This window comes from Zasmidium cellare (assembly GCF_010093935.1).
Source record: "Zasmidium cellare ATCC 36951 unplaced genomic scaffold M409scaffold_1, whole genome shotgun sequence".
In the NCBI taxonomy this organism is placed as follows: Eukaryota; Fungi; Ascomycota; class Dothideomycetes; order Mycosphaerellales; family Mycosphaerellaceae; genus Zasmidium; species Zasmidium cellare.
This window is the reverse complement of record NW_022986945.1, coordinates 1,882,004-1,906,439: the sequence shown is the minus strand read 5'-3', so window position 1 is coordinate 1,906,439 and position 24,436 is coordinate 1,882,004. Positions and strand designations below refer to the sequence as shown.

At 54.3% G+C, this 24,436-nt stretch overlaps 10 protein-coding genes across 10 annotated transcripts; 5 read left to right on the top strand and 5 right to left on the bottom strand.

Annotated features, from left to right (window-relative positions):
* Positions 1 to 1,619: 1,619 nt before the first annotated feature.
* M409DRAFT_62270 (uncharacterized protein) lies at positions 1,620 to 2,605 on the top strand (the record flags this gene model as incomplete). The annotated part of the gene is made up of 2 exons (XM_033815100.1): positions 1,620 to 1,622; positions 1,877 to 2,605. 2 exons carry the CDS (start codon positions 1,620 to 1,622, stop codon positions 2,603 to 2,605), a joined length of 732 nt encoding a protein of 243 aa, XP_033675022.1.
* Positions 2,606 to 3,479: 874 nt separating this feature from the next.
* On the bottom strand, positions 3,480 to 4,171 carry M409DRAFT_16402 (uncharacterized protein; the record flags this gene model as incomplete). The annotated part of the gene is made up of 3 exons (XM_033803607.1): positions 3,480 to 3,812; positions 3,873 to 4,041; positions 4,104 to 4,171. 3 exons carry the CDS (start codon positions 4,169 to 4,171, stop codon positions 3,480 to 3,482), a joined length of 570 nt encoding a protein of 189 aa, XP_033675021.1.
* A 523-nt stretch (positions 4,172 to 4,694) lies between these two features.
* M409DRAFT_16401 (uncharacterized protein) lies at positions 4,695 to 6,143 on the top strand (the record flags this gene model as incomplete). The annotated part of the gene is made up of 2 exons (XM_033803606.1): positions 4,695 to 4,833; positions 4,888 to 6,143. 2 exons carry the CDS (start codon positions 4,695 to 4,697, stop codon positions 6,141 to 6,143), a joined length of 1,395 nt encoding a protein of 464 aa, XP_033675020.1.
* A 165-nt stretch (positions 6,144 to 6,308) lies between these two features.
* M409DRAFT_16400 (uncharacterized protein) lies at positions 6,309 to 7,986 on the bottom strand (the record flags this gene model as incomplete). The annotated part of the gene is made up of 3 exons (XM_033803605.1): positions 6,309 to 6,443; positions 6,506 to 7,870; positions 7,924 to 7,986. The coding sequence occupies 3 exons, from the start codon at positions 7,984 to 7,986 to the stop codon at positions 6,309 to 6,311; spliced, it is 1,563 nt and encodes a 520-aa protein (XP_033675019.1).
* A 675-nt stretch (positions 7,987 to 8,661) lies between these two features.
* On the bottom strand, positions 8,662 to 10,479 carry M409DRAFT_16399 (uncharacterized protein; the record flags this gene model as incomplete). Its single annotated transcript, XM_033803604.1, has 4 exons — positions 8,662 to 8,839; positions 8,896 to 9,572; positions 9,636 to 9,902; positions 9,964 to 10,479. The coding sequence occupies 4 exons, from the start codon at positions 10,477 to 10,479 to the stop codon at positions 8,662 to 8,664; spliced, it is 1,638 nt and encodes a 545-aa protein (XP_033675018.1).
* Positions 10,480 to 11,093: 614 nt separating this feature from the next.
* Positions 11,094 to 12,879, top strand: M409DRAFT_62262 (glycoside hydrolase family 13 protein; the record flags this gene model as incomplete). Its single annotated transcript, XM_033815099.1, has 2 exons — positions 11,094 to 11,431; positions 11,493 to 12,879. 2 exons carry the CDS (start codon positions 11,094 to 11,096, stop codon positions 12,877 to 12,879), a joined length of 1,725 nt encoding a protein of 574 aa, XP_033675017.1.
* An 866-nt stretch (positions 12,880 to 13,745) lies between these two features.
* Positions 13,746 to 15,590, top strand: M409DRAFT_35229 (uncharacterized protein; the record flags this gene model as incomplete). The annotated part of the gene is made up of 3 exons (XM_033810361.1): positions 13,746 to 14,153; positions 14,206 to 15,200; positions 15,386 to 15,590. 3 exons carry the CDS (start codon positions 13,746 to 13,748, stop codon positions 15,588 to 15,590), a joined length of 1,608 nt encoding a protein of 535 aa, XP_033675016.1.
* A 1,017-nt stretch (positions 15,591 to 16,607) lies between these two features.
* On the top strand, positions 16,608 to 17,813 carry M409DRAFT_62260 (uncharacterized protein; the record flags this gene model as incomplete). Its single annotated transcript, XM_033815098.1, has 2 exons — positions 16,608 to 16,646; positions 16,923 to 17,813. 2 exons carry the CDS (start codon positions 16,608 to 16,610, stop codon positions 17,811 to 17,813), a joined length of 930 nt encoding a protein of 309 aa, XP_033675015.1.
* A 442-nt stretch (positions 17,814 to 18,255) lies between these two features.
* Positions 18,256 to 19,815, bottom strand: M409DRAFT_16396 (uncharacterized protein; the record flags this gene model as incomplete). Its single annotated transcript, XM_033803603.1, has 1 exon — positions 18,256 to 19,815. The coding sequence occupies one exon, from the start codon at positions 19,813 to 19,815 to the stop codon at positions 18,256 to 18,258; it is 1,560 nt and encodes a 519-aa protein (XP_033675014.1).
* Positions 19,816 to 20,256: 441 nt separating this feature from the next.
* M409DRAFT_62259 (uncharacterized protein) lies at positions 20,257 to 23,497 on the bottom strand (the record flags this gene model as incomplete). Its single annotated transcript, XM_033815097.1, has 2 exons — positions 20,257 to 20,400; positions 20,459 to 23,497. 2 exons carry the CDS (start codon positions 23,495 to 23,497, stop codon positions 20,257 to 20,259), a joined length of 3,183 nt encoding a protein of 1,060 aa, XP_033675013.1.
* Between the last annotated feature and the right edge of the window lie 939 nt (positions 23,498 to 24,436).

Genomic DNA, 24,436 nt, shown 5'->3' with positions numbered 1-24,436 from the left:
CTGCTCCCATCCGCGCAAATCAATCGCAAGCCTGCTTTGCCCATCAGCGGACAGCCCCTGAACGCGAGCCTATCTGCTCTCACGCCCAGGAGTCACACAGGCCTTTCCTGGCTGCTGTGAGACACGAATCGTCCGTCGGCCTCCTATTCCGGCCTTCCTCGCTCGCTAAGTAGCAAGCAATCTTGTTATTTGCGTTCAACTAAAAGACATGTGCGCAATCGCGCTGCTCCACGTCCGCCCGCGTCGTCTTGTTTCACCCTCCTAACCTGGCTTGTTGCATCACCACTGCCACCACCGCCGCCAAACCACCATGTGCGATCTTACTCGTCACTTGCGCTTCCAGATTCACTGAGTCAGTCTATAGAGGCCATCCTGGGCCTCGCGGGACAGGCAATGGTAAGTGAGTTGCGAGATGCCTGGCTTGGACTTCCCTCACCTACTTTTCCTCCTAACATTGGTGTCTTTCTTTGTGCTCTAGCCAGAGACCACGAACCGAGCCTCGCCGCATGCACCCCCGAAACTCATCGTCTCGCGGCCCGCAGAAGACGTAGCAAGCACGACAAGACCTACCCTGGCGTCCAGACGCCGGAGCAAGACTGCGAGCTCCGCGCTCAACCATAACCAGGGCAGGGCGGAGGGTCTGGAGTGGATCGATGTCGACGACGATAATACGCAACCGCGACGACGGAAACGCTCTTCGAAACGATCGTCGACGAAACGGGAGGGTGGGCATAGAAGTCGGAGCAGTACTGAGAGTGAGGTCAGCCGCTTCTTCCCCAGCCTGACCCGGATATTGGAGTCCAACGAATCCAGCAGGCCTGGTACTAGTGGATCCGACTCTCGGAAGCAGAGAGAGGGGAGTGTAACAACCCATCGTCGCCGTCATCGCGACGACAGTTCAGTCGGAGGATATCGTCGGCCTGTAAAGCACAGGGTAGGCGGTGTGTCGAGACGGGCAGAACCGACGTTCAAAGTCAACCCGTCCTTGCTGTCGGTCTTGACCAGCTTGACGGGCAACTCGGACAGCAGCAGTAGCACGACCATTACGCAGCAGTCCTACGATCACCGGAGTGGGGATAGTGATTGTGAAGGGCGAAAGGTGCCGGAGACCGAGAACCGCGTTAAGAAGTCTGGCTTGTCGCCCAACGTTTTCGACTACATGGACGCCACTTCCGTTGAAGACGGCCATGATGGCGTGTCGTTGTATTCATCCTCCTCGTCGTCGCATTATGAGGCTTCGGATGCTGGGTCGAGCGAACTGCCCGAGACGCCTTCGTCTCATTCTACCTTCCCGTCACCGACTGCTACGAGGAATTCCAGCTTGACCGGCAGTGTTGCTGAGCTTCGTCGGAAGTATGATTCTCAGTATGCGTCGTCGGCGGGCGAGCAGGTCTCAGCCAGGAGTAGCAGCTACAGTCCCGAGTCGTCGACGAGGAGTTTGAAGAAGTTGAGCAAGATCAGAGATGTCGCGGAAGATTCTAATGAGGCTGCGAACGAAGATGGCGAGAAGAAGCGACCATCGTCTATCTCATCTCGCTCGTCGAGGGCGTCACGTCGAGACGAGGAGAGACTACGGCATCAAGAAGAGACCATGCGACATCACCAGGCACGCTCTCAGCATGGTCAGCATTTGATCGATCCGGTCTATGGACAACATCGTTCGCATTCTGCTTCGTCGACTGGCTCGGCGGGTTCTGCCCGTGCCTATGCGCAGTACATGGCAATGCAACAATATCAATACCCATCGCCACCCGTCCCCATGGCGTATCCCATCCCGCCGCAAGCGACGAACGGACACGTCGCACACAATCCTGATCGTCCACCCGTTCCAGACGCTCCTGATCTCAGTCAGAGAACACTAGCAGGTTATGAACAGCTCGCTGTGGAACTCTCCAACGAATCGTCCCCCGTCAAACCGCTCTATCGGAAATTCGAATTCCTCAACCACCGAATCCTGCTACATCTCCAGGACGAACTCTCCGAACTGGAAGAACAACTCCGCACTGTCGATGAAATCATCGCTCAGATGGAACCTCTACCCTCGACAGGCCAGAAACGCCCCCCAGCTTCCCGACGAGGCGACGCCTTCAGTGGAAGTGAAATCCACCACCAGCGCACAGCTCTGCTGGGAAGGATCTTCCTCAAAACAGAACAATACAACCGCGCCTTATCCTCCTTCCAATCCATCGCGAAAGACGCCCGGCCCGCCGAGAAGGAAAACGTGGAGACGTACAAAGAGTACATGAAGACCAAATTCCCCATCCACGAGATCGAAACCCGCTTCCTACACCACAACGCGGATCTCATCGCCCTCGGCCACACTCCCACACAGCAGGCCGTACCTCAACCGGGGCTCCCTTTCCAAACCGCAGCTCTCACATCCCTCCCCATAGCTCTGATGCTCCCGCTCCTGCTCTTCGCCCTCATCCCCTCGCTCGCGGGGCGCCTGGTCGTCACGGCGTTGATCGGCGTCGGGGCGTTTATGGTTGCTGCGACGGTGGAGAGGGTGAGGGATCTCATGGCTGTGAGGGAGTGGGCGGTTTGTGGGGCGGTTTATGTGTTGGTTATGGCTGGGGTGGCTGGGTGTGTGCCTGGGCATGCTTGAGAAGGAGGAGGAGGAGGGGTATGGTGAGGGGGATGGGGAGGGGTTGGTGGGAGGGTTGGGTGTTTTGTGGGTTGTGTGGGATGGGATAGGTTGTGTGGGTTGGGATGAGATGGGGATCTGGCGTTCTGGCTGTGCTTTTGTGGGTTGGGCCGTGGTTTTGGGATTGGTTTTGGAGTGATACCCCCCTTTTCCTTACTACCTACCTTTTGTCCGAAGGCTTTTGGATCGTTGAGATGATGATTGAGGTACATGTTGGCAATAGGCAAGAGATATCGATTTCATAATTCTTGACACGAGATGTTTTAATCGTATGACAAAACACTTCACAATCGCTTGACACTTCGTCATCGCTATGTATCCTTATTACTACGATCTATTCCCTACTTTGACGTTCTTCCCTTCGTCGATCTACTCGTTCTAGTCGTAATAGGTTGGCTGTTCCTGGAGTGACACCCCCGTCCTATGTGTCTTCTCTACATGACTGAAATAATATTTTATGGGGTATCAGGCAAGGAGAAGATCATTTTCATCTTAAAGAGATAGTCAACCGCATTACGCTTTAACGACCGCTATAGATCTTTATTACTACGACGACCCACTCGAACTCCCATTAACCTCCCCCTCCTTCCCCACCACCTTAACCTTCCCCATCCCCTCCAACTTCATCAATCTACCCATTCCACTCGGGATAGCCCCTAACATTTTAAGTTATACCCCCTTTTCATCTCTTTTCCTTCATCTTCGAATGTTTTTCTCTGCAGAACTGAGATGATGTTGGCATTATGGGGTATCAGGCAAGGAGAAGATCATTTTCATCTTAAAGAGATATTCAACCGCATTACACTTTAAAGACCGCTATCGATCTTTCTTACTACTACGACCCACCCCCATTCGCCCTCCCCTCCCTCTTCTCCCCTAATTTCACCTTCTCCCTCCCCTCCAACTTCATCAACCCCCCCGTAATCAGCGGAAACGGCGTCCCCATCCACGTCGCCCGCTGCGTATGATCCCGATACTCACTCCCGGTATTCGGATGCACGAGCGCACTCAGCGGCCCGCGGTTCACCACCAGCCACGGCACGAAGGCCCCGAATTGCTCCGGCGTGAAGAGGTCCACTTCGAACATGCCCACGGGGTGCGGGCCGATGGGGCGGTCCCAGAAGCGGAAGATTTTTAACTCGGGGAATTCGTGCCGGATGCGCGTGTGCTGTGGTGGGGAGGGTTAGTGAGGGAGGGATGAGAGGGGTGAGGGGGAGGGGAGGTTTACGAGTGCTTTGGCGAAGGCAACTTGTTCCTCATCCGTGTGTTGGAAGTAGATGTGGATGTCGAAGCCGGGTTTGGAGCCGTTGGCTATGGGGTCTGGGAAGGCTTTGTATGCTTCGCTTGTCTTGGTAGGGGGAGGGTTTTTGAGGGATTTGCCGTCTTCGTTGCGTTCTCTGGTGCCGTGAGTGTTAGGATATATGAGGACTGTTTGTGGATTGTTTGCTTGTGGGCTTACTCTGATAATGGTTCGAGGTTCTCGTAACCTTCGAGGGGAGAGGGGTATTCGTAGGCCCAGGGATCCATTTTGGATGGAGTTCCTCTGGCGTTAGTAGTGGATTGAGAGGTAGTGTGCTGGTATTCAAAGGAGCTGTCAAGACGACTTATCTGATCAAGATGACCGCCAAGGATAAGAAGAGAGTATATACAGCGAGGATCTAAACAAGGACGTACGGCATCAGCTCACCCTTTTAATTATAAGAACCCAGTTTGTAATAGGCGCGGAACTGAGCAATGGCGCCTTCGGCTTTGCAGGAGTGGAGAGTCGCCTGATGACGCCTTTGCTCTAAGCTGTATCACAATAGGAACACGAGTACCTCTGAACTGTAGACAAGACGATATTGCCTGATTCCTAATATCGCCGAGTGAGAAAGTCAGGACGAGGTGTTTGAGGGTGACGTCGCCGCCGCTGTCGCGTGGGAAACGGAGATGCCCCACTTTCGGCCACGTGCGCGCGCGATCAGGCGCGTGTCCCGCTTTCAACTCAAACTCGCGAAGGTCAAAGCATCCCGACCCTCGTCACACGCTTGCGAGTACATGCGCCAGCACCATGTCGGCCGACGAAGGCAGGGAGAATCATGTCAATACGGATACTCTGCGGACGGAGCTCAAGAGCTGGGAGAATGCGTTTAAAGCGAAGAATGGGCGCAAACCTGGACGCGCGGATATCAAGAATGACGCGACGATAGGTTTGTCTTTGGGAAGTAGGAGGTTTAGATGCCAATGCTAACTTACTCTTGAAGCGGCGAAGTACAAGCTCTATGACCGAGTCACTCGACGAGAACAGACGACACCGAAACAGACGCCTAGAAAGAGCCACAGATCGAGACCTAAGGAGGATTTTGGAAGAGAAGAAGCTGCGCATAGAACATCTACTACGCCTCGCAAATCGCCCTCGAAGAAGGATTCACAGTCATTACCGCCTTTACAACCTTCTCCTTTCGCCGAGATCGAAGAAACACCTGCTCATATTAGACTCGCATTGGGTCCCACGCCGCTGAAAGATGGACAAGTGTTGGGGCTATTCGACTTCCCATGCGCTACACCATCCCGGGATCTCAACACCCAGAAGTCTGAAGTAGAGAATCTAGTAGCAGGAACACCTTCTAAACAAACACCAGCATCCTCAGAACACGCATTCTCCAAGACCCCGCAATCTGTGGGGAGGCGCTTCTTTCTGGACGCATTCGCAGGAACACCATTAAAACGCAAGCGGGAAGAGCAAGACATCGGCACCACTAGTGCGAAGAGGTTAAACTCCAACACTCCAGCTTTCTTGAAGAGGAGCTTCCCCATGGCATCGATAGACGAGGAAGGCGCAGAACCGCCGGCTGCTCGTCACCCCTTCAAGAAGCGAGGTCTGGTGAGGAGCTTGAGCAGTATCATTCAGGGCTTAAAGAAGCAGGAAGACGAACGGATGGACGAGGAGTGGGATATTCTAAGAGATATTGAAGAGGAGCAGGAAGACGGAGGTGCAGACAAGAGGAAGGAGATATCAAAGGTAATGGTGCAGGATAGCCAGGCGGCTGAAATGCCTTTGGGGCCCGATCAGGCTCCTCTGTCGGATGTTGAGGAGGCTGGGGAGAAGGAGACTGAACGGAAGCCGTGGAAGAAGAAGGGATTGAAGAGGCAGACGAGACGGGTTAATATGAAGCCTGTGCTGCACAGGGCGAAGAAGGCGGATGAAGTCGACGAGTTTGATGCGAGCGAAGCGGAGATCGTGCCGGAAACGCAAGTGGCAGAGCAGACGAAGGAAGGCGCAGATGACGGTGATGGCTCAGAATCGGACTTTAACGAGGGCGAAAAGAGGACGACAGCCAAAAGCAAGCCAACCGCAAAGAAACCGCCAACCAAAGAGAAAGACAAAGAAGGCAAGGAAGCCTCGAAAAAGAAGCCCCGAAAGGTCAACCCCGACGCCCACGCCAACTTCCGAAAGCTCAACATCAAGAACAAAAACTCGAAAGCCAACGGACGAGGGAAGAGATTCGGAAGGCGCTGAAACTAGAAGAAGTCTTCGGCGATTCGTTTTCTTTTTATCAGTACAGATACCCAAACAATACGACAGATCTTGCGAGCTTGCTTCCCAATACTGCGCTCTTGAAGTGTGAGTGCTTTCTCTCCGAACGCCTTGCTGGAACCCAATAGAGATCACCTTTTTGTCACGTTACTGCTGCATGACCTTCAACTCCTCAGAGACCTTGAACGGCGCCTCAGTCTTGGACTTGATCTCATCAACCGTCACGCCCTCAGCGTGTTCGATGAGCGTTAGACCATCCGTGAAGTCGACATCAAACACAGCCTAAAAGCAAGAAAGTAAGTACTACGTTCAAGCAACAGAAGAAGACCAGATGCAACACTTACCAACTCCGTAATAATCCTACTCACACACGCCTTCCCCGTCAACGGAAACGCGCACTGATTCAGAATCTTCGCCCGCCCCTTTTTATCCGTATGCTCCATCGTCACCACCACCTTCGTTTTGTCTGGGTTACTCACGAGGTCCATTGCCCCGCCGAATCCCTTCATTTTCACGCCTGGTACCATCCAGTTCGCTAAATCACCCTTCGCGCTGACTTGCATAGCCCCCAAGATGGTGAGATCAATCCGTCCGGACCGGATCATACCGAACGACTCTTCTGAGCCGAAACATGCGGCTCCTGGGCGGAGCGTGACGGTTTCTTTGCCGGCATTGATGAGATCCGGGTCTTCGCGGCCTTTCTGGGGATAAGGACCTAATCCAAGAATTCCATTCTCAGATTGCAGCTGGACTTCCACGGAGGGGTCCACGAACGTCGGCGCGAGCATGGGCATGCCAATGCCTAGATTAGCGTACTGGCCATTCTTGAACTCCTTCGCAGCACGACGCACGATCCGCTCGCGTTTACCCGCCGCATCGCCGGATCCCAGGGCGCCGGCCTTCAACTCCTCGGGACTCTTCGCGTTGACGACTTTTTCGATGTTCTTGTCCGCGGTCGCCTGGATGACTTTCGTCACGTAGATCCCCGGGACGTGCACGGCGGCCGGGTCGATCTCGCCGGGTTCGACGAGGTGCTCGGCCTCGACGATGGTGACTTTGGCGTTGCGCGCCATGGCGCCGTTGAAGTTGGCGGCCGCGAAGCGGAACATGCAGTTGCCTAGGCGGTCGGCTTTCCAGGCTTTGACGAAGGCGTAGTCGCCCTTGATGGATTCCTCTAGGACGTAGGATTTGCCGTTGAAGACTTTGACGTCTTTGGGCGTGGTGTATTGCGCGACAGAGCCCGAACTGCGGTAGCGAAGGGGCAGTTCACCCGTCTGGACGACGGTCCCGTATCCAGCTGGTGTGTAGAACGCAGGTATCCCTCGTCCGCCAGCAGAGCACCTCTCCGCCAAAGTCCCCTGCGGCGTGAGCTCCAGCTCAATCTCCCCGTTGAGATACATGCTCTCAAACACCTTATTCTCCCCCACATAACTCGCAATCATCTTCTTGACCTGCTTCGTGCCCAGAAGCTTGCCCAGCCCGGATCCAGGCACGCCGGCGTTATTCGACACGGCCGTGAGGTTTCTGATATTGGGCATTTTCTCGACTTGGTTGATCAGCGTGTCTGGGACTCCGCATAGTCCGAAGCCTCCGCAGAGGAGCGTCGAGTCGCCTTGCATGTCTTTGAGGGCTTCTTCGGCCGAAGGGACGATTTTGTTGATTTCATTGCGGCGGGAGGAGGAGGCGAATGTTCGTGCGAGGAGGCGGGACTGTCCATCGATTAGCTGTCGAAGTCGTAGTGCTATTTGGGAGTAAGGTCTACCTGAGGTGAAGTCCTGGTGAGGTTGCTCGCGGTCCGCCAGCAAAGCGATACTGAGGAGACCATATCTTCGAAAACTACACAACCCACGCACAGAGCAGAACAGTAAGACAGGAAGTTGAGATCAAAAGAAACCACGCGAGAACCCACTCCCCCCCCGCAAAGGGACGTGTCGTTACTTAGCCATTCTTCGGCATTGGGCACGGTTGTTCGAAGAATCCTGACCCGATCCTACCCATGAACCGACAGTAGTCTTCCCCAGTTCCGACTCCAGGTACACCCACACATTCCGCATTCCGACGACAACCGCCGTAGCCGGTGCGGGTCAATGTGAGATGCTGACTTTCGCGGAACGTTAGGCGCTGTTCAAGTGAATGTTCCCCTTCGTGGAGAGCTAGGGAGGTGTTGTTGAGGGCGGTGGCTTTCCGCTGGCCGAGTCCACGGTGGTTTTTGTTCATGCCGAGAGAGTTCCACGACGACTTTGACTCGGAGATAGTGTGGTGGATTCTGTGGAGTGTGGAGAGCGACATGCGACAGCGGATCACTTGACGGAACCGATGGCACTGTTTTGGGGTCACGGTCCGAGATGCTCCCCTTGTTCTCCGATGGACTTGAACTACTGCTGTCTGAACTCTTGACGCCGTGGAGGACAAAAGAAAAGCGGATTGAAGTGGTAATGTTCGTACTGTTTCCCATTTCCTGTCGTACATTCATCTAAAGATTTGGTAAAGGCACGTTCAATCACTCGCTATCGACCCGTTCAATCGTCTCCTGGACGGACTTGGACTTCTCAGCGCGAAACGCCGCCGACGACGCAGACGATCCAGACAGTGCAAGAACATCCGTAGACGCAAACTTGCGTGCTGGAACCTTGGCTTGAAACAGGACGTCGAGCTCGGCGAATGTTCGTCCCTTGGGTCTGTTGCAACAGTCAGCTAATATATCCACCAAGGTTTCAATACTGCAGAAACGTACTCTGGCAATCTGAAGAACGTCCAAACAGCGCACAGTGCACAGATTCCACCCCAGAAGAACCCGGCTTTTGCGCCCCAGTTCCAGGAAGTCGGGTTCAGCATATGGGGAGTGAGGATGTTGGCAATCAGACCGGTGATGTTGTACAAGTTCCTGGCGAGAACGACGGTCTTGTTGCGGAGACGTGTCGACGCAAGCTCGGCTACGAGAGAGTAGCAGACTGGCCCGACGGTGGCATCATAGACGAAGGTGTAGATGAGAATCATGGCGCCGATGCCCCACTGAGCTCCCGAGCCATGGGCAATGCCTAGGAAGCCAACAATCATCAGGATCAAAGCCATGATCACCTGGCCCCAGATGTACAGCGTCCGGCGGCCGAACCAGCCCATGAGGAACCAGGATAGGAGAGTCCCGACCGCTCCAAGCGCATACTGTCCAAGTGAGAGAGAAAACGCGTGCGAAGTATCCAGTCCGGCTTGCTGGAAGAAGTAGGTCGAATATCCGGTAAACGACGATGCGCCACAGAGAGTCTGAATCGCCCATACAATTGTTACGATTTCCGTCCGCCTCAGATTCACGCCCTTGAAGCAATGCCAATACTGTGCGCCAGATACATGCTCTTTCTCCAGCTCGTTGGTGTAGACCATCATGTTGATGGTAGCATCGGGGTCGAAATCAGTCTGCTTACGCGATGTAAGGCGGAGTAGCTGCTATTTGGCGTCTTCCTTGCGGCCCTTTCGAACAAGCCACCAGGGACTTTCTGGGGCAAGAGCAATCCCAATGATCAGAGGAACGGGCCACATCCACTGCAGTCCATAAGGCAGCTTGTATCCAATGGATCCTGTCTTCTCGCTGACGCCTTTCAAGACGGCTGACGACAGGAACTGTCCGATGACCCAGCACAGATTGACATATGTAGTGAGGTATGGGCGAAGAGTGACGGGGACCACCTCAGCTGCGTAGGTTGTGGTCAAGGTTTGGAAAGCTCCCCATGGAATGCCGCATAGAATCTGTGAGAGTGAACCTGATTAGCCGGCGTGTTCACAGTAGACGTTTGAGTAGCACACTTACTTCTCCGACCAAGAGCATGGCAAGGTTTTGAGCAAAGAACAAGAGGAAGATGAATCCAGTGAGAAGCACCAAAGCCCCGATCAACGTCTTCTTGAAGCCGATGCGCTCAGCTACGACACCCACGAAGAAGAGTCCCAGAATCTCTCCCACGAGGGCACCATTCGACAGACCAGATTGCCAGGCCGCAGAGATCTGATAGGAGCCATCGCTGTCTCGAGTGCCGAAGCGTTGCTGGAACGCTGGAAGAGCGTATAGAGAGTTGATCAAGACAATGTCGAAGCCCTCCATGATGATACATGTTGAGAGTAAGATCGACCATCCGACTGCTTTGGGGTATGTCTTGATGCCTTGCATCAGGGTCATGGACGTCTCGCTCTCGGTGGCTTTGGCGGCATCGTCGGCGACGGAAGCGTCGACGTCTGGAAGGTGGGCGACATCTTCTGCGACTACGCTTGTTCGTCGTTCGATGGAGGCACGCCGTCCCGTGGTGTGAGGCTCAGTGTGAAGAGTCGCCATCATGAACGGCTGGATGTTGAGGGTAAAGATGGATGATTGATCGGCTTGGAATGTCCTGATGCACAGGTCATGATCTTGAGGGTGATAGCTCGGGTCTTATATGTCCGTTGGGTAATTCCTTCATCGCTGTCGAGATGATCTGTGTTCGAGAGTGTTTGGCCCGAAGCGTGCTCGAGGACATGCAATATCGCACTAAGAGAATGAAGGCGTCGTATATTTCAGCGAGAGACCGTGCTATCGACCCATGGCCCGATCGTCCACCATACGCCGTTCCCCGTGGGGATGGAGATGGAGATGGTAGTGCGGAGAAAGAGACGAAGGATTGATGAGAAGAGGTGTTCTCGCTGAATCCCTCGCCCAAATCGACACCAATGAGATGGCGTTGACCTCTCTAGCGTGGCTGGCGTCGCCCCTTCTCTCGCCCAATGTCGACGCCACGTCCTCTGGACCAGACTGATGTCGCTGATATACCTGGAGAAATACTCCGTCGTAGTCATCGCTGCGATATCAACGACGATCACTGAACGCCACAAACATGATAAAGCGATTGCCTACTGTCACCATGTCTTCCCCCTTCAGCATTCTCGCTTCTTGCACTCCTCACCTACCTAATCATGACTATCACGCAGCATCCATGGTGGAAGAACGCCGTCGTCTATCAAATCTACCCCACTAGCTTTCAGGACTCCAATAACGATGGTATCGGAGACCTTCGAGGCATCATACAAAGGCTCGACTACATCCAAAGTCTTGGAGTGGACGTGATATGGGTGTGCCCAATGTACGAAAGCCCACAAGTGGATATGGGATACGACATCTCGAACTATGAAAGCGTCCATGCTCCTTATGGCACCGTCGAGGATATGGAGGAGCTTGTTGCACAAGTTCATGATCGAGGGATGCGTATTATTCTCGACCTGGTCGTCAATCATACGTCTGATCAACACGCTTGGTATTTTGGGCATTCTATCACCATTTCCTTTCATTACCAGTCCTGACAAACTTCTGAACAGGTTCAAAGAGTCTCGATCGTCCAAGTCAAATCCAAAGCGCGACTGGTACATTTGGAAGCCTGCGAAGTACGTCAATGGCCAACGGAAACCACCCAACAACTGGCGCTCCAATTTCGGTGGCAGCGCATGGCAATGGGACGATACGACCGAGGAGTACTATCTTCACCTGTTCTGCCCGGAGCAGCCCGATCTCAATTGGGATAACGAAGAAGCTCGCTGGGCTATCTATGAATCCGCGATGCTGTTCTGGTTGGAGAAAGGCGTCGATGGCTTCCGAGTAGACACGGTCAACATGTACAGTAAACCGCCAGGCCTACCCGATGCTCCCATTACAGACCCTTCTGCAGAGTGGCAGGAAGCTGGCCTCGTCTATTGCAATGGACCGCGGATGAACGAGTATCTTTCGGAGATGAATGCTATTCTTTCTCGTTACGACGCCATGACTGTTGGCGAGTGTCCCTTCACGGCGGATTCTTCAACTGTACTCGAGTATGTTGGAGCGTCGAACAAGCGTCTAAATATGGTCTTTCAATTCGACGTCGTCGACACGGGTCAGGGGAAAGTGTTCAAGTACCAGACTGAGCCCTTTGCCTACAAACTCCAAGATCTGAAAGACGCCATCGCACGTACTCAAGCACTTCTCGATGGCACCGATGCGTGGACAAGCTCGTTTGTCGAGAATCACGATCAAGCACGATCCGTGTCGAGGTTCGGCGACGATAGTCCTGAGTGGAGGGAACGATCTGGCAAGATGCTGTCGTTGCTGTTCGCTTCTTTGTCAGGTACCTTGTTCGTGTACCAGGGCCAGGAGATAGGGATGGTCAACATGCCCGAAGAGTGGTCGATCGACGAGTACAAAGACGTCGACTCATCCAACTACTACAACATGGTCGCCGAGCGCAGTGGAAACAATGCTATTGAGCTTGCAAAAGCCAAAGCCTCGCTGCAACATCTCTCCCGCGACCACGCCCGCACACCAATGCAATGGGATGCCAGCCGCAACGGTGGCTTCACCGATGATTCCGTGCAGCCCTGGATGCGCGTCAACACATCCACAACCGAGATCAACGTTACTCAACAGACCAAGAGCAAAGACTCTGTCCTCGCTTTCTGGAGACACATGCTGCAATTCCGCAAGGAGCATGCCGATGTACTGGTCCACGGCACCTTCGAGCTTGTCGATAGACAGAATGAGAAAGTCATGTCATTCGTCAAGCACGGGAAGAGCAGGAGCGCATTGGTTGTTTGCAATTTCTCCGCTACTGATAGTGAGTTCCCGTGCGTCGGGATGAATGGTAAGACGGATTTGTTGTTAAGCAATGTCCTCGATGTCAGCGGGGGCGACAGGTTACGGCCGTGGGAGGGTCGAGTTTACACGCTCCGTTGATCATGACCACGATATATGCGGGAGTGCTTTTGATTTACTAGTTGCCAGTGTATCTCGAGCGTTTCACAGGGGCTGTCGAATGTGTTCTTGGCTCATGAAAGAAGTAGATAGGAGATAAGTGGTAACCAGACCCATCGGACTGTCTGATCTCCAGCAACATGCCATCTTCCCGAGACGCCAGACCTGACATGCAATAGCCATGCACCAATTCTCCATCTTTAGGGCAGGCATGTCATAGCCAAGTCGACGGACATCGTCGTCGGCGGACGTGACTCTTTGAGTCCGGCGTTTACTAATCGTAGGGCCTTCTCAAGAATCTATGGTTCTGACTTTGAGATAAGCTTGGCGTCAGCCTTGTGGTCGGACGGTCGTCAAATGATCCTACTCTTGTGTTTGTGTTTCGTTGGGCGGTATGGATCGATGAGGGCTGGTAATAGTAGCCTGAATGGGCCTTGAGACTAGAATCCGATCGCCTCTTCGGTGAAAGCTTTGATACAGATTGCCATTCCCAACGATGCAAACAACAAAAGTAGTTCAACTGATGCTCGCCGCTACAGCGTACTTCAAGGTCATTGTAGTCGGTGACCACACGTCGAGCAACCGCCGTGACACCGGCTGACAGCGGACCGATATACGACAGTGAGATCTTGCATACTAATCCAAGGCTCAAGCACTCTGCACCCTACGACTCCAGGAATGGCATCGAAAGCTGAGTGAGAGATGTGGATGTCGAAGGGTACAGTCTTGGTAATGATGCGAGGGTTCCATGGAGACAAATCGAGGCTTCATAAGGGCGGCCTTCCGCACTTCAGGGCGTCAGCGGTTGACGGCAAGACGAGTGACGGCTTCCAGGACCTGAGCAGTCCATGGACACCCTCAGAGACGCCCCCTTGGGACAACTCGTCCGGCAGTTCTGGACACCAAATTCCCTTCGCTACCCAGAAGAAAAAGCCGGCTTCGAGATCCCCGCCGGTCTCAAGCCCAAGCCCGTGAACGAGGATATCGAGAAAGGCTCCGATAACGATCAGCAATCTGAGGGGCATGCAGAAAAGGCTGCGCCTGACGGGGTCATCCTCGTCGACTGGTATGGAGCTGACGACCCTGAGAATCCCCAGAATTTCTCGGTGGGCAAGCGAGCGTGGATTACGTTTGTTTTGTTCTGGATGACGTTTGCGGTGTATGGTGTGTCGTCGATGTATACGCCTAGTGAGCAGGGCGTGATGCAGGCTTTTGGCGTTGGTGTCCCCAAGGCGGCTTTGGGGCTGGCTCTTTATGTATGTTTGCTCGCAAGAGGCTCGATTTTCCCATTGCTGACATTGGTTGAAGGTCCTTGGCGCGGGTTTGGGACCGATGCTCTTCTCCCCGCTAAGTGAGGTGCCTGCTCTGGGTCGCAACATACCGTACATCATCCCCACGACGCTGTTCCTGATCCTCTCGATACCAACTGCGGTGGTGAACAACTACTCTGCTCTCATGGCGTTGAGGTTCCTTACTGGATTTGTGGGATCGCCAGCCGTCGGGACCGGCCCTGCCTCGATACAGGACATCTATCCCTTTCACATTCTTCCTCTCGGCCTCACCGTGTGGATGATAGCCGCCTTTACCGCTCCGGCATTCTCACCCACCTTGTCAGCCTTCGCGGTCATGAATGAGGACTGGCACTGGTCGCTGTGGGTGATCGTCTGGATTACGGCACCAGCCCTCGTCTTGATGTGGCTGGCACTTCCTGAAACCTCGGCGCCAAAAATCTTGCTGCGAAGAGCACAAAGGCTGCGCAAATTGACCGGTCAGAAGAACTTCAAATCCCAGTCCGAGATCAGACAAGCCAATCTTGCAGTCGGATCAGTACTTCGTGACGCCCTTCTCAAACCGATCGAAATCTCCTGCTTAGACCCCGCCATTATGTTCGCTCACCTCTACATCATGTACATCTACGGCACGTACTACTCCTTCTTCGAGGCATTCCCAATCGTGTACGCCGGAAGCTACGGGTTCAATCTCGGAGAAGTGGGCCTATCGTTCATCCCCATCGCAGTCGGGACCTTCATCGGCGCTGGCATCTTCGTCTTATACATGGGGATGTACGTGAAGCCGGTGTATATGAAGAAGGGCCCTCAGCCGCAAGAGTTCAACCTCATAGCAGGACTTTACGGCTCGTTCGCGCTTCCTGTGGGGCTATTCATCTTCGCGTGGACGGCGAGAGCGAGCATCCACTGGATTGTGCCCATGATTGGAAACGCGATTTTCGCAGGTGGAGCTTTCTTGATCTTTATTGCGGTCTTTTTGTATTTGCCGATGTCTTATCCGCAATACGCAGCCAGGTACGTTCGTGAGCGAGATATACTCAATGCCCTTGTCGTTCCGCTCTCAGGGGAGCGCATGGCACTGTCATCCCCGAGACTTTTAGAGCGACCGAGCTCTGGATTGCAATTCAGATGGCTTGGACAGCTTGCGAGGAACGGGGATGACAACGGTTTAGATGTGAAGAGTGCTAACGTGTATGCAGTCTATTCGCGGCGAATGATCTCTTTCGCTCATGCTTCGCTGCCGGTGCGGTTATATTCGCTCACCCGATGTTTGTGAATCTAGGCATCGGGAAGGGCGTTTCTGTCCTGGGAGGCTTGGGTGTAGGGGGCGTTATCGGCATCTGGCTGCTGTGGTGTTTTGGCGCTGCTCTTCGCGCGAGGTCTCGATTTGCACTCTCCCAATAGGCATGGTCATACTGTTGTAGCTGTCGGTCAACGAGAGCCATGGAAGGGGATGGTATTCTGGGGATGATAGCGCAAATAGTAATCGAGTGACGTGAAGCTACGATCACGTGCGGTGGCAATCGGGAGCTCGGACCACCAGGCCCTGGCAATGACTATATGCGCCCTCGACATTCACTGTTGCTCTTTCCACTTCAAACCTCACTTTCCGCAGCATGAAGAAGCGGAACAAGCCGCTGTTGTCCTCCGCTTCTCTCCTCGACGACCTCTAAAACCTCCCTCACACCACCACCGCGCCACCCCATCGCTAGACCACAACCCTCACCGCCGCCCATGACGGCGACCACCACCCACTCGAAGCCGTGGGACCTCTCTCTTGTGCTCGACTTCGCGAACAGCCTCACCCCACCGTCACTCCTTGGCGACGACGCCATATTCACTTTCGACGAAGAGACCTTCAATCCCCGCGCCGCAAGAGTAGACAGCGCAGCAGCCAGCGACACCGATGGCGGAGACTTGGCCAAGCAGCCTGGGACGCTGGGAGATTTCGCCAAAGTGTGGCAATTCTTAGGCGCCCCGAGCATCGATCCAGACTCGACCAGATCGAGTGCATTTCAGACATCCTATGGCTCGCCCAAGCAGTACGGCTATGTTTCAGATGGTGCAGCGTACACACACACGAGCAAGAAATCACATACAAACGTTCAGCTATCAGATGGCGGCGACAACTCGTGCGAGGAGGCTAGCAGTCTTCCAAATGCTACGTCTCTGACAAAGAATCAGCGAAAGAAAGCAAGAAGAAAGCAGAGAAAGCTCCTCGACGCCCAAATGGTCAATAACGCACCCGTATCTGAATCTGCACCAGATCCAGCCAACAAGGGCAGCCCAGCAAGAGCAACACCAGCTTATGATGTCGCCCACACTGCTCCAGCTCCCAAGCGCAGCACAGCAGAGACCGACAAGCGTCCTAAACCCGCGACTGCCTCGACGGCAGAGCTGTTATTCGGACATGATTCACCAATGGGCCCACCAGCGACTGTCAAACAAGCAGTCAACGCGGTGACCCAAGCTCTTGCAGGCATCAAGCAGCAGAACGCCCCAGATACACCATCGCCAAAACCTCGCATGATTCCTCCTCAGCAGCAGTCAAGTCGACCCGCCGCAACGCTTTCCCAGCCATCGACGAAACCTACTCCAGCTGGCCAGGCTGGCCCACGCGGCCAATCTACTAACCTCAACTACACGCCAGCTCCTAACCTTCTTCCATCCAGCATCAGCCCCATGCCCAACAGAAACCGACCTGCCACAGCCACGCTGCCGCTCGCCAATGCCAAGTCGTCGCCGCCAAAAGATGTCATCAGCCCAATGAGCTATCGCACTGGAGAAGATCGCAATCTCTTCTTTTTGGTGAAATTGATTAATGACTTTCCTGAGGATCGCAGGTACTTGGTCAACCCAATGAACTTGACGACCCACAACGACAATCCAGCCGGTATCCATGTCTTCGTCGATGCCAGCAACATCTTCATCGGCTTCAACGATCAACTCAAATTCACACGCAACATTCCTCGAATGAGACACATGCAGCAAGCCGACATGTCTTTCGACTCTTTGGCGCTCCTCATGGAGAGGCGCCGCCCAATCGCCAAGCGAGCCCTGGTTGGCTCGAAGCCATACGTTTCAGCATTCGACAAGGCGAAAGCCGTTGGTTACGAATGCTCCATCTTGGACAAGGTTTACAAGGCCCGCGAACTCACAGATCGCCAAATATACTTCAAGGAACTCGAGCGCCGCACGTATGGTCGGTCCACGAAAGTGGCCCCTCCGTCCAGTGCGGTCGTCGTTAGCGCCGGTTCTCCAGCCTCGAAAGTGGTTATTGGGAACGGAAGTGGTAGTGGCTCGGAAACGAACACGCCGCAATACGCTAAGCATGCTTGGGTTGAGCAAGGTGTTGATGAGGTCTTGCACTTGAAGATGATGGAGTCTATCGTTGACTTTGACGAACCTTCTACGATGGTGTTGGCGACTGGAGATGCTGCTCAAGCGGAGTACAGCGCAGGATTCCTGAAGATGGCACAACGAGCTTTGCAGAAGGGTTGGAATGTGGAACTTGTCACTTGGAGTAAAGGAATCAACGGCCAGTACAAGGAATTGGCGCGCTATTGGGGCGAGAAATTCAAGATCATCTGGTTGGATGACTATGCGGAGGAGCTGCTTGACATGTGATTGGGGAGCAGCTGGCATGGTACTTGCATGAGAGTGCAGGGACGACTGTTGATGATGATGGATGATTGATTGAAAAACCGGGCAGGACAGGCTGCATGGATGTCACATGGATGTCACATGGATGAACGCATTGTGGCCTGCATGGCTGTTGGTCTAGCGGACTCTGAGAATGGGACTGCACATAGGCTTTCATAGCGCAGTGGCCTAGATGCGATGCAAGCTTGACATCAAGGAATGCAGCGAATGAATGAAAACACTTTACGGATGCCCCTTCTCCCCCAATCTTTGATCCTTTCTCCGCGAGCCCTTCATTGCGAGAGATATGAAACTAATTTACCACAAGAAACCTTCTCCCAACCCAAGGAAAACAACCCTCAAGGAAATCCGGAAACAAACGAAAATAGAAAACAAGACCGCTTCACTCGCCCCCTTTACGCCCCACTCACTTCTTTCTTCCAGACTTCTTAGGCGAGGGCGTTTTCCCCTTCTTCGTCGCCGTCTTCTTCTCCTGCGCCTGTGCTATGGTAGATTTCGCCGGTGACCGAACGGGCGCCCTTCGTCCTGCCCTTCTTTTCGGCGGAGAAGATGTCTTCGCCTTTCCCTTCCCCTTCTTCTCCTCCCTCGCCTCCTTCTCCAACTCCAGCAGCGTCGCGAGACCTTCGTTGCGCTGGTCTCTGACCAGACGAACGAGATTTCTGCCACCGACGGCCATGGCGCGCGCGGTGATAGTTCCGGCGCTGAGGGTGGGCTCATCGTCGTCTTCGAATTCTTCCTGAAGGCCCTCGAGCAAAGGATCGAACCCATCCTCATCATGATCGCCGGCGTCGATGAAACCTTCCGCAACGTCAGATTTGTTGCGCGGCTTCCCCCTCGGGCCATACATCGCCAACTCAATGGCCCTGATATCCGCGCGTGCCTGTCCGGGGTCGGTGTCGAGCAAACGCTCCAGCGCCACACCGCCGAACTCCCAGGCATCGCAGTGGAGGTTCGTTTTGTGGCGGGGTTCGTTGCGGAGGTCTTTGCCGCTGACGACGACGTTGTGCTGTTTTTCGAGGGCGCGTGGGCGGGCGAAGCCGACGTTTTTGGCGCTGTAGAGTTGGCGGATCAGCTCGACGCCGCCGAGGGGGTAGGCGCGGGCGTTGAGTAAGATGGGGAAGCGCCCGTCGTCGTCGCCTTCTTTCCAGGGGGTGTCGTTGTCGCTGGTGGAGGGGGTGCTGGTTGGGTAGTAGACGCCGGGCTGTCGCTTGGACTTGCTGTTGGTCGTCGTGGATTTGACTGTGGAGAGAGGTCTGACGGGTCCGGTGGGATGGTAAACGCCATGCCCGCTGAAGCTGGTCGTGCGCTGCTTGCCGCCTCGCCTGGCGGACTGGGTTGGCCAGCCACCTGAGGGATTGAAGCCTCTGCTGTAGGCGTGGGGGCGGTCGTCGAGGCCGAGTGAGATGTTGTTGGCTTGCGACGGAGGCTCATGCCCAATGTACTCCATTTCCCCCATCCTTTCTCTCAGATAGGAGGGCATCTGTACCGGTTCCGCGTAGCCTATGGTCCTCATCGGCGAGGTAGACTGGGCTGCTTGAGCGAGGGCAGTGGATTGCCTGGGATACATGTAGGTTCTGGATGCGGTGGTCGGCTTCTTCTTAGGCGCGGGTTTCTTTGCGATGGTCTTCTTGGTCGTCTTCTTCGTAGCGGCAGGTTTCTTCTTCGTGGCAGTAGCTTTCTTAGGTGCAGCTTTAGTCGTCGCGGCCTTCTTCTTTGGGGCCGCCTTACTCGTCGTAGCCTTCTTCGGAGCGGCAGCCTTCTTTGGTGCAGCTTTCTTCTTCGCAGCAGCAGCGGTACTCTTCGCCTTCGGCTTAGCAGCAGCACCCGTCTTCCTAGCCGTCGTCTTCTTCACCCCGGCATCAGTATACTTTTTCCCGAGTTCCTCTCGCTGTTTCATGACTTCGAGCCGTCGGATACGCGTGCTCTTGGGACGGGTGGGTTCGGCCTCGGGTTTGAGTTTTGCCATTGTTGGTGATGAGCCTCAATAAGGGCCGAAGAGGATGGCGTCTGGATGAGCGGGAGGTCAGCGATGATGTTCGTAGGCGAAATGTGCAGGGAGGGACGTACATGTCTGTTGGATACTTCAAAAGGCTCCTCGACCCAAGCACGAGACTCGAAAGAGTAGACACAACAGAAATAAACGTGACAAGAAGAAACAAAAACAAACGCACGTACAAATAGCGCGTTCCATACAACCTATACCCCATCCCAACTCCCCCAATCACTGATGTTTACCCGATTGTTATGAGTTCATCAAACCCCCAAGAATGCACATGGCTTGCTGCTCGCTCACCCAGACTCCACATTCCCCACACACACAAAATTCCTCATTCCCTTTCATTTCATATCGAAAACTTTTACCCTACCAGAGCGCCACGATCGCCGAATTCGCATCCGAAATGCCTCTCTAGTGCACGCCGTTGACCAGATGTGCCATGCGTTCGTTCATGAAGGCGAAGAAGCTGACGGGCGAGGCCGAGATGCCCATGGTGTAGATGAAGCGGCTGGCGAGGAAGCTGCCGAAGATGGCGCGGAGGTAGTTCTCTGGGACCTGTTGTCATGTAATATTAGCATTGTGGTTGAATGACGGGCATGATGCATGAACTCACCCGCTCGAGGATCTTCTCCAGACCGATCTTCTGCAAGAGCAGGTTCGGTAGTGCGTCGTTGAGAACACTCCTCCGCAGAGGGATGTTATCCCACAGCTCCGTTCCCTGCAGTTCCTCGTCCATCTTCGTGATGGCAGTGCTGAGCTGATCACTCAGAATACTCCTCGCCACACCAGTCTGTTCGTGCTCGCGCCAGATAGCCTCGAACTCCAGACGTGCGTTTTCTTGGATGACCTTCTGCACTTGACGCACGTAGTCCTGGTAGAATTGGGGCACGCTGCCATCCGCACCAACACACATGTTCTCGATGAAGCTCTGGTCATCGAACGACAGCGATGCGAGTACTTCCAGAGACGAGCTGGTGACACCTCCCTTGTTTGCCGAAGCATCCTTGAAGACAATGCAGCCGACCTTCTCGAGACGCAACTTAGCCTCTTGAGTGATGAAGAGGTTGGCACCTTCGACGATATAGGGGATGGTTGGCTTGCCCTTGGAAATAAGCTTGCCTGCGCTGGTGAAGTCGATCGACTCGGGGCGGCCACCACAAGGCACGAAGACGTCGTAATTCTCAGCATCGCGGAGATGGAAGGTGTTGCGGAAGGTTGTGCCGTTGTTGATGGTCTCTCCGGATGGCAGTTTGACGTTGTTTTCCTCGACAAGCACACGGTAGCCATCCTTTGACAATTTGGAGATGTCGAAGTTGACGATCATCTTACGCTCCTTGGCCAAGCGCAACAGCTCCGAACGATCAAGACCGTTGGGGTCGACAAGCACACCAGAGCCATCGACAATCGAGACGTACTTCTCGTTGCCGAGCAGAATCTCGTTTGAGCCGAGATCTCCGTCTGGGCCACCAGTCTGCAACTTGCGCACTTGAGTCTCGTCCAAGTTGAGCTTCCTGTAGATGCCTTTGACGTATTCGCGAACGGACAGCGTCGTCATACCGTACGAATCGTGAGGGATACCTCCCAACTTGGGCGACTTGCCAGTGAAGAACGACTTCCACCAGGGTGCCCCTCGAACTTTTGCGTGTTCTGTTGCCCAGTTGACGAGGTCTGCAGTGTTCTCATCAGGACCCATGAAGATGATCTCTTCCTTGCCGTGGAGGTCGACAATGGGGTCCTTGATACCAGGGCTGGTAGGTGGAAGAAGCAGGTCCATGATACTGTCGATGTACTTCTCAAAGGCCACCGCTACTTTGTCCTGATGCTGAATGTCGAGCAAAACAACACCCTTGCTACCACCCTCAGGGATGTCCTTGTTCTTGCGTTGTTGAGTGTTCGCCAGGTTGTAGTTCTCGTCGAACAGAGATCGTGCGTTGATGGCATACGCCTCCTTGCTCCTAGACTTCACAATGCGAATGCCACCACGCGCGATGTCTCGGAAACGAAGATGGAATCCTCTGAACTCCGAGCTGATGACCAGGAACATGCCATACAGAGGCTGTGGATATTCCTCTGGCGGCAGGAAAGATGGGTTCATGCGGAAGCTGAGGGCGACCTTGGTCGGGGTGTAGAAGTTGGTCTTGAGGACTGCACTGTTGAACACGCGGAAGGCCGTCATGACCATTTCGTGGTGCTCGTTGATGGCGGTCTTCGAGATCATGTCCTTCAGCTCATCGTCGCTAAGCACTCGGTCGACCTTCATTCGCAGGTACGAGAGTGTGGGCAAGAAGTCGTCCTGCTCACCGCGGGTCTGAACGTAGTGGGTGCTTGCGAACGCCAAATACAATGATCGAATGAGGTCTGGGTATTGGTTGATGATCTCGAGAATGTAGTCGGCCGTGAACGTCTCTGTACGCAGCCTCTTCTTGAGCTTGGTGAGAAGCTCAGCATGTACGCTATTGCTCGTATCCAGCACAGATCGAAGCGTGTTGTACTCGTTTCCAAGTCTGTTCAGGAAGTGCTGGACAAAGACCCAGACGCAGTGAGCGTAGATCGACTCTTGTAGCGAGAGTCTGCCACTGGTGAAATGTGGCTGGAACTTGTTCTGTGGGATACAGTAAAGCAGCGAGATCTCCTTCATGACCTGGTGAATGCTGGCCTCGATCGGTGGGTGCTTGTTCGCGACGTTCGGCGAGGGTCGAAGGTAGATCGACATGATCGTGATGCTGTTGCTGAACTGCTCGACGTACTTCCTCGACGAGGTCAGTCCGTAGTAGTGGTACAAGTCACTCAGCGCTGCGAACAAGCCCAGAGCAGAGCCTTGCTTGAACCCAACGACCAGTCTCTTCTCGCGAGAGCCTTCGACATCGTACATGTCAATCACTGGACCTGTTCGTTGCACGACCGCATCCATCACGCTCTGATAGATTTCGCGAGTGTTGCTGGTCGTCTTTTGTAGAAATCGCTCATCTCCCAGCTCTTCTACCTTTGTCTCGTCTGGCCGAGGGCTCTTGTTCTTGAAGGAGGACTGGTAGACGAAGTAGCATCGAAGCGACTGGTCGTCACCGCCTGGGATCTTGCTAGGTGATCTGAAGGACTCCACGCGGTAGCTGCTGAGGCCTCTGCTACCGTCCAGGTACTTCTGCTCAAGCCTCTGCTCGAAACCAGAGCCATTGTGCACACTGATGCCAGGTACACTGGTGTCAATGTACACCGCATGGTCGGTGGCCTCTTTGTCGAGTCTGATATCGAGCTTCTTGTCGTCCCTCGCATACGCCGCAACCTTGGCAGCATACAGCGAGTGGATATGGCTGACAATGGCGTCCACGGCCTCTGTACTGAAGTACATGTCGTCAATGCCGAGCTCGTTGTAAAACCACTTGGTCTCGGGCTCGACCAGATCACCCGGAATGAAGCCCTTCTCTTCTACAGCATCCATGACCTCCTCCATCTGCTGCACCTTGCCTTCGAACTTGGGCGCGACATAGCCGGAGCCCTTCTCGTGAAGCACATGCGGACGTTGAGGTATCGCTCCAGGAACGCTCAGATGAGTGGGTTGCGGTGAAGGCTGTCGTCCTGGCGTTCTTGCGACAGTGTCCAGGAGCTTGTTCTTGGGCACGTCGCCATTGGCGGTGCCGTTCGTCTGTTCTGCCATACTGCCAGGATCTTGCGATTGTGTGGTATGCGAAGGAGTGGCGGTGGTGGGGTTCAAGAGGATTGAAAAGCTGTGAGGTCTGTTAGAATGCCACCAAAGCGGAACAGCAGCAGCAACGAGCAGCAGCAACACGCTCAGCAACACGCGAACAACAAAGGCGCAGTACGACCTATTTTGGTCGCTCTTATCAGTGGCCAACTAGGGTCAGACGTCAGGCTCAGACACGAGCTGCTTCACCCGTCGCCGCCGTGCTCCTACTGCCGCCCTCAGGGACCAGCAGACACGAATCGCGGCGCTGCAGCAGAATTCGAGCCAGCGCGAGGCCGCAGAGGCTCAGCTTGCTTATGTGCCTCGTTCGGGGCGTTGAGACCTACCTGTGGTCCAATAGCCGCTGCCGAGCACTGTGATAAGCCTGGCTGGCGCTGTGGTTGGAGCGTGTCGACGATGTGGCCGTGACACTGGGAGTATAGTAGGAGGTGGGTGATAGGAAAAAGATGCCCCGCCTGGACGAGCAGCAAGGGAATATACCAGATTATAAGAAATCTCTCACGCAATCCAGTCGAGGAACGACGGAGTCTTATTCAAATCACGCAATGCGCGTTCAAGACACCTTTCATGCACTTCTCAAGTAAAAATTTGGTAAAAACCACGCAGGGCATCGCGGTTTTCACCGGCATAGCACAGAGCTGTCCTCGAACGCATGTACCTGTTCCTGACGCTAATGCATCGCCACGAGGACCCGTCGATCTTGCGGAGAGAGGACGGACGAAGAGGGGGCTGGATATTTCTGGGGGTGGCGTCTGTTCATGTGATGGGCACAGTCCCGTGGTACGCCAGTGCTCGCGCTGACAACTCGTCCTCGTGCGCTTTGCAAGTCTCATTACTGTGCACTTGGTACAGATGTGTTGCGTACTCGAGATTATGAACATTGCGGTACTT